The sequence below is a fragment of the Rattus norvegicus genome, chromosome 17 (assembly GCF_036323735.1).
Source record: "Rattus norvegicus strain BN/NHsdMcwi chromosome 17, GRCr8, whole genome shotgun sequence".
NCBI lineage: Eukaryota > Metazoa > Chordata > Mammalia > Rodentia > Muridae > Rattus > Rattus norvegicus.
In genome coordinates, this window is record NC_086035.1 from 92,696,757 (window position 1) to 92,708,980 (window position 12,224).

Genomic DNA, 12,224 nt, shown 5'->3' on the forward strand with positions numbered 1-12,224 from the left:
CTCTGATAATGAAGCCTGTAGGCATTACTGAATCATCAGTCAGAATTGTAGGGGTAGTCATGAGTGTCAATGTAAATATATTGAAGCTTTAATTTCTTTTGTCCTGGATCGGGTGGTGTGTTGGCTGGAAGTGGTCTAATTAATTCTTTCTGCCATGATCTGCACTGTTCTACAATCTCCCTGCAACCTTAACTTTTCTCAAACATTTGGTACGAACTTAATTGATGAAAGTCAGGGCTATCATATGAGAATTTTCTCTTTGCTCTTATTTAATATCATATGTGAACCTGGGACAAATTATTATTGAGATATGCTTATAGAGCCTGGTGGCAAATCTGGAGACACTCCCTACCCCTTACTGAATTGAAGCCCTAATCTGGGTGGGTTCCTTGTGGGGCCAGGAGCCATTTGTAAGCTCTGTTGAAATATACTTTTGCCCACATGGAGCCTCTCCTGTCAGGGATCCTGGATGCCAGTTTGCACTGTGTCAGCAATGAGCAGAGGAGCAGGGAAAAAGGGGTTAAATCCTTGTGACCTTGTGAGCCATGAAACTCTGAACCAATCCTGAAGAAAAAGAGAATTCAACAAGTGTCTGCTGGGCATTAAACTCGGGAGCTCTGGAAGAGCACTCAGTTCTCTTCACCTCTGTGCCATCTCTCCAGCCCTAAGGCTGATACTGTCAATAAGGAAGGAGCTGGCTGCTGGGCTGAAGTAGGCTTTTGTTGTTTCTAGTGAAGAAGAAGTGTTTAGAAGGTAGGGGTTGAGGAGGAGGGAAAATGTCTGAAACATTTTATCTTCTATTGCTGACACCTTGGAGAGTTAAAAGGTCTCTCTCCTGGTGCCATTTAACATCAAAAGCAGGCCACTCCAAGTTTCATTAAGTGGTCCTTAGTCCTAAATTCTTGAAAATGACTCAGAATAAGATTAAGGTGAGAAAACAACTGGTCCCATGTCCAAAATTTTCATCAGTCCAAATCCAAAACATGAAAACAAGAATGCAAAAAAAAAGAACAACTAACACACAAACCAAGTGTCCCTTTTAAAGGGCAAAGTACACAGACCAACCCATCACTGCTGTGGATGGGATAACTCAGACTATCTGCTCCTGCCAGAAGTGAGATGCACACAGGTTCTGGTGACTTTGCTGGACTCACCCTGGATCAAAGTTCTCTGACATTGCTGGCCTCTGGACAGGTCAAAGCCCTGTTACCTAGCCTCTGTGAGCCCTCCTGATGCTTGCAAGAAAGAAAGGAGCCAAAAGCAGAACACAATGAAGCTAGATAGAGAGAGCACAGAGAAGTCAACCTCAGTACCTAGTTGTAACTGCCACTCCTCCCTTTCACCACTCTCCCATGGGTCCCACAGAAGAAGCAAGTTTCCAGATGAATGCACCAATGTGAGGTTCAAACTGAACCGACTCCAGGACCTCTTGATTGACATTCATGGAGACAGTGATCTATACAATAGCTTAATTCTGCCTTATTGAGGCCTTCCTGCTTAAAGGGAGATGACCCTGGGCAGATTCTGACAGGGAGTTATATACCTTGCTAAGAATTGGGGCAGAATTCAAGCAGTTGGTAACTAGGCAGGGTATTATTGATGGGGCGAAGTGACCTCCTACTGACTAGTGATCAATGAACCATTCCTGCTTTTCCAGAGGGGAAGGAGAGGTGAGTTGGAAATCACAGGTAGCTTTGTTTAACAGTTTGGATTGCAGTTCTCTGGGAACTGACTATTGCCTGGATGGGATGGGTCATTGTGCTTGAAGGTCGGCAGTGGAACTTTCCCACTGGTCTTCAATTGACCCACACCTCTGGCTCTTTCAAGAGTGAGTCCTTCCCACAGGCAGTGGTCTTTGTTGTAGTAGAATCAAAGATGGGGGGAGTATAGAAAGGAGGCAAAAGAAGGAAATAAATAATTTAGGTTAAATAAAAGTGGCAAGAAACCATTAGCCAGAAAAAGAATTTTAAGATGGGGAAGAGAAAATATCAAAAGGTAAAAATACAAGGTACCATGTTGTCAAATACAGAATAGTCAGTCTTGAACAAATATATACACAAGCAACAAATATGGGCTCTGCAGGTATATTTATATTTATTTCTGGATACACAAGATATGTAAAAATATATAACAAATTTAATCACGTAAAGGAGTCCATCAACTTAAGAGTGAAGGCATGAGAAATGTTTGATATAGGATAGCTGGGAGAGTTTGGAGAGCAGGCACAAAAGAGGGAGGTGATGTCACTGCTTCAATTAAAACATTAAAATATTAGATAAATACAAATGTATGAACAAAATTATATACAAATAGGAGGAATAAAAAGCAAACCTTACAAGCTTCAAAAGAAAACACAGAGAAAAAAAAGCCACAATAAATCTATATCTCGGAGCATCTTCCTTTCATCTGCCCTCCTAGTGGAAGGAGCAGGATGTTGGAGACCCTTTTGTTATACATGGATTTTAGTCCAGGTGAGTCCCAAATGGTCCAACGGTCCACTCATCAGGCCACTCATTGTGTCCAGTCCGTTGTCCAGCAGGATCAAAAGTCCTTGGCTGCCTGGACTGCATAAAGAAAACTGGAGTTAAACAAGAGAAAGAAAAAATATTCATCACTAGCAAACCCTAGTAGGTTTTTTGCCACGGGACATAGGTTTATGTTCACTGGCCAAGAAATAGACAGACATGACTATAAAATTTAGACAGTCCATAGTTGGAAAAGTCTAGATAGATCTATAAAGAGTTAATGTGTGCATGATACATACATTACCTCAGAGTTACCCCCCCCCTCTCTCTCTCCCTTTCTCTCTCTGTCTCTCTCTGTCTCTCTGTCTCTCTGTCTCTCTCTCTCTCTCTCTCTCTCTCTCTCTCTCTCTCTGTGTGTGTGTGTGTTTGTGTGTTGGTGTCTGTCTGTTTGTCCTCATACCTGAAGGCCAGGAATAATCATCAAATGCTTTTTTACCTCAATATTGAGACAGAGTAATATGTCAGTAATCTCAGCTCATCAGTCTGCCACACCTGCCTCTGTTAAGCTCAAGGCCTAAGATGACACCATGATTCTTCCTTGTCTGATTTCCAGAGTCCTTTTGTTGCACTGTGACACTTTACCCAACATCTATCTCCCCAGCTGCAGAGACCAGATCTGCCAGGTAAAAATATTTAGAATGTCCTTTTTCTGACAGGATTGCACTCAGCCTGGTACTTCCTCTTGCCTATACTGGCCTTGAAGTTGTGTTACTTGACAGGGTAGAGTGGCTCAGAACTGAAACTTCTACATTGCAGAATTAGAGACAGGAAGAAGAGGATCGTGCTCAAGGTAATCTTTAGCTACAAGGTGGCCTGTTGGGATTTAAGAGACCTTGATGAAAACAGAAATGTTTGCACCATAGCATTACACGAAAGGAGGAACAGAGGCAGCAAGATCAAGAGGAAGACAAAGGTAGCCTGGGTTTCATTCTATCCCGAGTGGTATTCTCTCTGAATTTTAGGTTTGACTGTGTGAACACTAAAACCAGCATAGCAATACTATTCCAAAATAGGAAAAAAAAAACAAAACAAATGTAAGAAGAAATAAAATGAAAGTATGCTTAATTTACATAAACATATCAGAAAATAAGAACCAATTTCTTCTGTCTATTGTACATGGAATATGTTCCCTTAGCATACACCTGTGAGTCTGTTAGAATTAAGAGTGATATATTAAGGATTTTTATTGGAGTGGTTAGTGTTTTTCATCTATTGGTTTTTAATTTTGTGAATGTATTTCCATCAATTGGGATTTTATACTTGATGTTTCTATTTTGTGTTTTCCACTTAAGGCCATCCTGAGGGGAACATGGCTCTCTAGGAGTCCAGTATAAGAAACATCCATTGAGACCCACCTGCATGGAAGTAGTTCATGTAAAAGTAAAGACAGACACACTGACAGAGATATAGACTCACCAGGGCTTCTACATATCAGGGTATGGATGACAAGGAACCATCAGGGTGTGAGGCCAACTCTTAAAACCTAGGCTGGCCAGTGTCTGTGAGAGGCTTTCCTTGGTTTTGTCTGAGTAGCTAACCTGGTTCAGTGCTAGAGGCCAGCAAAGAACCCCTTTAATGAACTTTCCCAAACTTGTGCATTGTGGGTTCAGATACACGAGGTCATATAGTGCTCTTCTTGCTCCAGAGTGGAATATGATATGCTTTCCCACTCAAATTAGACAGGAAACGATTGTCTGTCGTAAGAGAATTTCCTGTAGCTCAGGGGATAAAGCACATGAGAAATATGTATGTGATCACAATGGTGGAGTACTATAGGGACATGCTGTTAAACTCAGCACATATCACTGCAGGATTACTATGCCAGGATCCTTGATGTCCTTTGAACAAATTAAGAGAGACACTGGGTCAGAGGGACCCTCCACGTCAGTCATATGGTATTCTGTACACCTCATGCTGTGGAAGATGTTGATACAGTCTAGTTAAAAAGAACACAGGAGATGATATCTTAACAAATGTAACAGTAGGAGGGACAGGGAAAGCTTCCCAGAAGCTCTCACAAAGGAATTGCAAGGCTGTTTAACTGGGCATAAAAAAGCAGTGTGCAAATTCTCAGGTTAATGGAAGCAGCCTGGGTAGATTTATCCAGTGGAATGCATACTCCAGTGGAGGCCGGAAGCTGTCATGAGCTAGGGCCACACCAATTTGCTGCTCCATCATTAAGTTATTCTTTTGACTCTGCTCATAACACCTGTCCCTCCTCCTTCGAGGAGGCTGTGACACAGGTAGGAATCCAGTTAGACATTTGAAAGTTGGCCTTGAGGGAGCAAACATAGAGAGGTGAGTAATTACAGGGCAGAACTGGTGAGAGAGAGGGCACAGCTGCCTTGGGAGTCACTCCACAGTATGGGTTTTGTAAGCTTTACCCTGAGTTGGGTCTGAGGACTTAAGCAATATAAACTGTGATATCATTTGCAGGGCAGTGGGGATGGGTAAGGGTCTGGTCAAAGTTTGACAGGAGAATTCCCTTCAGAGGAGACATAGAGGTCTCATATTCCACCTGGGAACCCATTTTAGCTCAGGTCTGATGGGCTGACTAGGGAGACTTTTCTGAGAAGTCTACTTCATGATGAAGACCATGTTCTCTGCAAGAAACAGGAAGCAAAGAACAGTACAGTCCCACAGAACAATCTCTGATGTTTACCTCTGCTAGAAGAGAGGGCAGAGGGCTACTGATCCACTGACACTTTTAGGGCACTGTTCTACTTCATCCCTCCCTTCTGAGCAAGACACAGTGAAAAGGCAGGCCTTCCTGCCTGGGGCTTTACCTGGAGAGACCTTGCTGTGGTGTGGACAGCTCTTCCTCTGGAGAAGGGGCCTGCAAGCACACAGGCACCTGGACGTCTGGCCTGGCTCCTCTGAGACTGTATAATTTTCAGCCAGGCCAACCCCCACCACTGGCTTAAAAGCCAGGGAGCTGAGGCTGCTGTTCTTCAGGACTTGAAAAGAAAAAGACAGAAAAGAGGCTCTTGGTGTCTGAAAAACAGAGAACTTCCTGTGCTTTCCATAAAGAGTCATAGCACCCCACTGGTTGTCTTAGGACTCTCTGCCCCATTTGGGCATGCCCCCACCTCCCTCTCGTCCTGCTTTAATCAGTGTCTCTGATTCCCCTTATGACTCACAAAGCATCAGATCACCCTTCAGGGGTTTCTATGGACTTAATCTTTCTGAAGTTACAGTTTGTCAAGTTTCTGTGTGCCTCAAGGACCATCCTCATTTGTCACAAAGGACAGGAGGGAATATGGATGAAATGAATGAGGACATGCACCCACCTGGTTCTGTGGGTGACACAATGTTCTCCTCTCTTCCTGAGAGCCAAGTTATTGCAGGAGACTTGATTTTCTGATGGTGGTGGCAGACAGCAGCACAGGTTTCGAAGGCTTCTACTAATTGTCTTTTTAAACCCCTTCCAGTGGTGACGCCATCCCCGACGGGAAGCTGGGCAAGGAACTTGTGGCTGGCCACTAGTGACGGTATCTTCATGAACCATGGCCTCTTCCTTGATGAAGGTATTTTTGTCCACGAGTGTCTCTCTCTGCCAGGTATCTCCAGAGCAGCCTGCAAGGCTTATCCCCTTACGTGTCTGCAGTGATGCACAGAAATCATGTGGCGGTATGAAGGAGGACACATTCCGGTCTGCTGTAGTGGAATAGGTGTATTGAAGTCGAGGTGACTGGATATGTTCAGTTAGACTACAAGACAACACAGTCTTGGAGTCTGAGAATGTCTTCCTGATTTGCAGCCTGTTATCCCTGAATTCTTCAGCTATAGGACAGTCCAGGAGATCGAGCTGGAGGGTGTTGGTCCTTGTTTGCTGGTAGCCTACAGCATGCCTTCTGACAACCTTCCTGGAATTCTTCCTATCCTCCTTCTCCCGAATATTGGATGAATGTGAGGACAAGGTGAAGGAGGAGAGAAGAGGTCCCTTTCTTTTAAGAAAACGAGGGAAGGAGTGAAGATCTTCTAGACCTGGCTCCACTTGGTGGTGTGTGCAGACTTTCCTGAGTGGCTTGTGCTGTTGAATCAAGTATGTTGCCAGCACCTCGTTGATATTTTGGTCTATCAGAGACTCAGTGCTTTTCTCAGGTGTATGCCTCATGACTCTCATGGCTTTGATGGTGCTAGGACTTGGTGTTCCTGTGAACGTCTGTATGGATGTCGGTGGTGAGTAGGCCTGGCTGTCTTTGATCATGGGGCGCATCATAATTTGCTGGATGCTGGGCCTCCTGCTGGGATTTATCATCAGCATTTCCACTATAACATTGAAAATATCGTTGGCAACGTGAGGCGGAATGCTGAAATTGGCTGAACTGATTTGTCTCCTCACCTCTGCAAATGACTTGCCTAGGAAAGGCAAGTGCCCAGTCACCATGAAGAAGAGGAGGACACCTACACTCCATACGTCAAATGGGCGGCCCTCATATTCCTCAGCTTCAAAGAATTCTGGCGCACAGTATGGCAGCGTGCCACAGAAATCAATCAGCTTCTGCCCAGGAAGTGTTTTAGCAGCTAGGCCAAAATCACAGAGCTTGGCATTCCACCTTCCGTCTATCAAAATGTTGTTGGCCTTTATGTCTCGGTGGACAATATTATTGTCATGGCAGAATTGTACTGCCTCTAATATCTGTCTAAACATTCTTCGGGCCTCCCACGACTTTAAATATCCACATTCCCGGATTCGGTCCAGTAGGTCTCCCTGAGAGGCATGCTCCATGACCAGGTGGGTGGCCTCTCTTGTCTGGACCACTTCGACCACCTTGATGATATGAGGATGGCCCAGGGACTTTAGAATGTCAACTTCCCTGCTCATCACTGAGGAGCACTTCTCGGTGTTCTTGAGAACTTTTATAGCTACACAGGTGAGGGTTGGGACGTGATAGGCCATTTTTACCACTGAAAATCGTCCCCTTCCCAGGGTTCTTATGATCTTATAGTCAGTGGTAAAGTTCTCGATAGAGTCTCGGCTCTCTGGGTCCTGCTCCATGATCAGGCCCTCCTTTATATGGCTAGAAGCAAACTTGCAATGAGAAATAAAACAGACATTTAAAATCAGGATCCAGAACATGTTGATACGCTCAAATTCCTACATTAAAGATATGAGGAAAAAAGCTCAGAAAAACATCAGACAATCTAGCCACGTACTTTACATACTGGGAAGGGAAGGACAAGGACCTACTGCAAAGGAGCAGATGCAAAATATGACATAGAGGCGGTTGTCAGGGACCAACTGCAAACAGAGTATCCTAGACACTAAAAGCCACTAAATTGGAAAAGCTCACCATCCTCTCTCCTGATCTCAGCATTCTCTTTGAGTAGAGGCATCTAGAATACCAGCTTCAAGAGAAGGTGTAAAGAGAACAGATCCCCGAAAACCTATAATTTGCAGGATGGCGATCTGCATCTGGAGTTCCCAAATTTGGCTACTCAGGCAGAGGACCTGTAGGTGGTTCTCAGAACACAGGTGCCCACAGCTACCCTAACTCCAGCTCCAGGGTTTACTACACCTCTCGACTCTAAGCACACCTATACAGCACACTCACAGGTGGTATACACCACTTAAAATAGTGATACAGGTCTTTCTATATAATTTTATTAGTATGAGCTGTCAGGTTAGCAACGGAATCAGATTTTGGGGAAGTGGAACTATAGACAGGTATAGAGAGATTTTATTTTCTTACACAACTGAGTTATGCTATGTGAATATGTTATTGTATCAATCTTAGGGATGGTGTGAGAGACTCACAACCACCTGTAACTCCAGACCCAGAAAACCTGACTCCCTCTTCTGACCTCCACAAAATGCATCTGGGATATGGTACTCAAGGCATATGAGGATGCAAATCTGTCATACATATGAAGTGAAAAAATAGAATACTCTAACATAGCAAACATAATTTAATAAAACGTGAAATAGAAGATAATAAAAAACATGGAAATGTAAATGCATAACTCAAGCCAGCAAATACAGAAACCAAAGTCAAAAAGAGCAAGTTGAAGTGTCCAAAGTTGGAGAAACTCACTATGTCAGGGTCCAACAGCTCCTGAATGTCCAAGTCTAATTTCTGTGTCTTCAAACTCTAATTTCTTTCCAGCCAAGCAACAGCTTCTGTACCTGTAAGGACAGAATGCAGCCTCAATCAGAGCTGTAAGTAGACAGGTGTCTATCCATTGTCACAGGGTTCCTTGGGAGGTTAGAGCAAAGAGCAGCCAACACTGTGGCTAGGCACGGTCCATTGCTTCTCCTCTGCTTCTGTCTCCATGGACAGGAAGGCTAGTCTTGGTCATTGGAGCACTAGAGGGCAGGTTTGACTCAAGAGTCTGTCCCCAGTGTTACCCAGTGACCCATTTCTTCCTACTTGTACCCCTGCCCAAGGACCATAATTAACCCCAAATTACACCACCTAATGGGAACAATGTTCAAACACTTAACACTCCATCTTTAACAAGGACACTTTTGTCATTAATAATCAAACAAGGAATCCTGAGAATGACAATGGACGCCAGAGCTTTGGCACTCCAGTTTTTAATGGATTCTGATATTCAATGGCAAGTTGATGGACATTGTCTTGCTTTTCACATGGACCCCAGACTCCATAAATTTGTAATAATTCATGTCCATATTCAATGTATTCTATTTACTTTTTGAACTCCGACAAGTGGTAAGGATTGTAAGTCCTGACTACCTTGATTGTTGTGACAAAATGCTATTACTCATTGCACCCCTGGGCATGAGACTACCATTTTGGGGGCTGAGAGGAATATGACACCATTAATCCCATATTGCCTGCCCTCAGGCTTGAGACTTCTGACCAAAGCTCAAGATCTAGAAACAGTGAGCTGATATGTTCCAAATGATCAAGTAAACACCCCTAAGCCAGGAACCTATAAACAACTGATGTAGTAGATGGTGCCTTGTTCTGGAACTCTGGGTCCTTCTGCTCTCAAACAAAATGCCTTCTGTTTGACCTTCAAAACAACAGAAGTTGATTACTTGTGCATCAGGATGTTAGCAAGGCAAGGACAAGTACCCAACAAATTAATTATGTACCAAGGCTGCTTTCTAATTCTAACTGGCCCTGTGTATGTATTCCCAGAGGGTCAAGAAAATGTATGAGATCAGTGTATCTTTGGTGCAGGTGACATGTTGTGCCCTGTAGCAGTTTCCTGTGTATCCACATCTTACTGCTGTTGAATTGGGGTTGAAAGTTGAAGTAGGAATTGGCACAAAACAGTCCGATAAGAAAAATCTAGACTTGGGTAAGCTACCTGGACCCAGAGTGATGAGAGTTCCTCAGGGTCCTCTGACAGACATAGGACAAAGTTAAAGTCAGGATAGTCTCATAAAGATGAGCCCATGTTAATTATAAAATTTGTTAAAGTGGAGGAGGAAGATCATCACTTCAAGTAATCTTTGGCTACTCGGAAATGATGATTCCAGCCTGTGGTCCAGGAGCGTCTGTCTCATGAAACAAAAACAAACAAGCGAAATGAAAGAAAGAAGTGGCTGCTATGTATTTTTTGCTTGATCTATGTTCCCAAAGCTCTAGAAAGTAACTTTAGACCCATTGGGCTTACACATGAGATTATGACATTAATGACAGAGGTGCAAGGGCTTTTGTGAGCCATTTGCATGTGTTTGAATGTATGCTGCTATCCCCTCTCACCACAACTCATCAGTTTTACACATTAGAGGAATCTGACAGGACTCACTAAGAACCAACTCCATGACAGATGCCAAAGGAAATGGACTGCAGTTTAGCAGAGGTCAAGGAAGGACATTCCCTCTTGAAATGTTCATAGTCATATAGAAACACCACATGTGTACACATTGCACACAAAGCATTTCCTAGCAATGCTAACAAGCTAAACCTTCAAACAATGAAACAGAGGTACAGGTATGGTCCAGCCATGGGCTTCAAAGTCCTACTTGTTAGGTCTCTAATCAGATGTTAGATTTTTGAATGTCCCAGGGAATACAACCCTCCTTCCTCAGCAATGTCATGGAAAGCAAAAAGGATCCTGAAAGGCTCTTTGTTGCTTGACTATGAAGGTTCTGTTCTGCACTCCCATTCCACTAGCAGATAAAAACTATAGGAATGGTGGAAGTAGTTTTATTCAAGCCTAGGTTTGGAAATTTGGAGAGGCACATTGTCAATATAAAATTCCCTCTCTTTCTCTAAATGTTGTTTGAGTGAGTCCAGTGGAATGCTGGGCAGACCATTCCAGCACTAGGCACTTTTTTTCCTGGACGTGTACTTTAAGCTGTTTTGCCAGCAAGACTCAAAGGCCCATGCTTGTTCCTTTGCTTCAAGTTCATTATTGGCCCGACCTCCTGTGCCTGGTACCACACTAGCTTCAGAGTCACATTTGTTCTCCTGAAGATAGAAGATAGCAATTCAATGGAATGACAGCTGCCAACAGAATGACCCAGGTAAATGAAGGGTCATAGTATCATATGTCTCACTTTGGAAAGTTCTTCTTGGCAGTATAAAACTGGATCTTCTTAGACTTATATCTATTCTGTCCTTGAATTCTATTCATCTACCTACTTTCATAGTTATCGTCAAAAAATTAGGATCTAAGCATTGCCTTGTAGCTTGCATAGGGTCATGAGTTTGCACTGCAAGGAAGATCCCAAGTTAACCCGCTAGGGGGAGGCTTCCTGCTAAATCACAGAGACCTGTTGGTGCCTTTTCTTAATAGACCACCCAATGTAGCCTACCAGTCCTCTGAATAGGAGAACTTGAACAATTGGGCCAGTACTTGGAAAGAAAGGGAACAAACTAAAAGGGAAAAACTGAGGAACCTGAAAGGGACAAGCCAGGGAAAGTGTGATCATGGGAATATGGTCAAAGTTCTTTATGTACATGTCTGGAAATGCCATTAGGAGATTGTTCGTGCTGTTTTGTTATCATAAACTATTGTTCAAAATTAGTTCATGGAATAAATACATGTAAAATATGACAATGCAAAATCGGGTGATAAATCAAATCAACAAAGAAAAATTCTCCTATTCAATATTCAAACAAAAATATACAGGAACAGAGACTTAGTTTAAATACAGAAAACAAACAAGTCTAAAGTGAGACATAGGAATATAGAGGAAAACTCACTGTGTTCAGATTCAACAATTCATGAATATCCAAGTTCAGTGGCTAACTGAATAAATGCAATTGCTGTCCAACCAACCAACCAACCAACCAACCATCCAATCAACCAGCCAACCAAACCAACCAAACCAACCAACTAACCCAGCCACCAACCAACAGCTAATGCCCTGTACAGACAGGATGTGTTTTCAGTAACTAAGGAAGTAAATGACCTCACAATGGTTCCTTTTGAGGTCAGAGCGGAAATGGACCAATGAGGGTTGGGCACAGTCCACTTGTTTTCTTTATTTTCTGTCCTCCAGACAGGAAAGAATTAAGGTCAGTGAGGCAGTAGAGACTTGAGGAAGATGGTTACACCCAGTTAGCAGTCCCTATATCTCCTATGACCTACTTCTTTCTGCTAGGTTATGTTTTTCAGATTTTCTACAACCTCAGAAAACAGGGTCACATGCCAGAGACCAATGTTCAAGCACAGGATCCTCTCTTGATAGTAGATATCCAAACCCCAATAGAGCCTCTTTCTACTTTAAAAATAATGAGTGGTATCATATGAATTATAATAAGCGATTCA

At 43.1% G+C, this 12,224-nt stretch overlaps 1 protein-coding gene across 1 annotated transcript; it reads right to left on the bottom strand.

Annotated features, from left to right (window-relative positions):
- Positions 1 to 2,070: 2,070 nt before the first annotated feature.
- On the bottom strand, positions 2,071 to 11,830 carry LOC120097962 (uncharacterized). The gene is made up of 5 exons (XM_063276831.1): positions 11,657 to 11,830; positions 8,564 to 8,655; positions 5,816 to 7,560; positions 5,312 to 5,482; positions 2,071 to 2,564 (listed from the first exon to the last, which is right to left on the bottom strand). The coding sequence occupies exons 3-4, from the start codon at positions 7,525 to 7,527 to the stop codon at positions 5,446 to 5,448; spliced, it is 1,749 nt and encodes a 582-aa protein (XP_063132901.1). The 5' UTR covers positions 7,528 to 7,560; positions 8,564 to 8,655; positions 11,657 to 11,830; the 3' UTR covers positions 2,071 to 2,564; positions 5,312 to 5,445.
- Positions 11,831 to 12,224: the final 394 nt, after the last annotated feature.

What these genes read in the sequence shown, in the direction of transcription:
- LOC120097962 (XM_063276831.1), bottom strand. Translation starts at nt 7,527, where the DNA reads ATGGAGCAGGACCCAGAGAGCCGAGACTCTATCGAGAACTTTACCACT. An exon ending in TGTGTCACCCACAGAACCAG is followed by an intron (nt 5,483 to 5,815) that starts GTGGGTGCATGT and finishes TTTCTTTTCAAG; the next exon opens with TCCTGAAGAACAGCAGCCTC.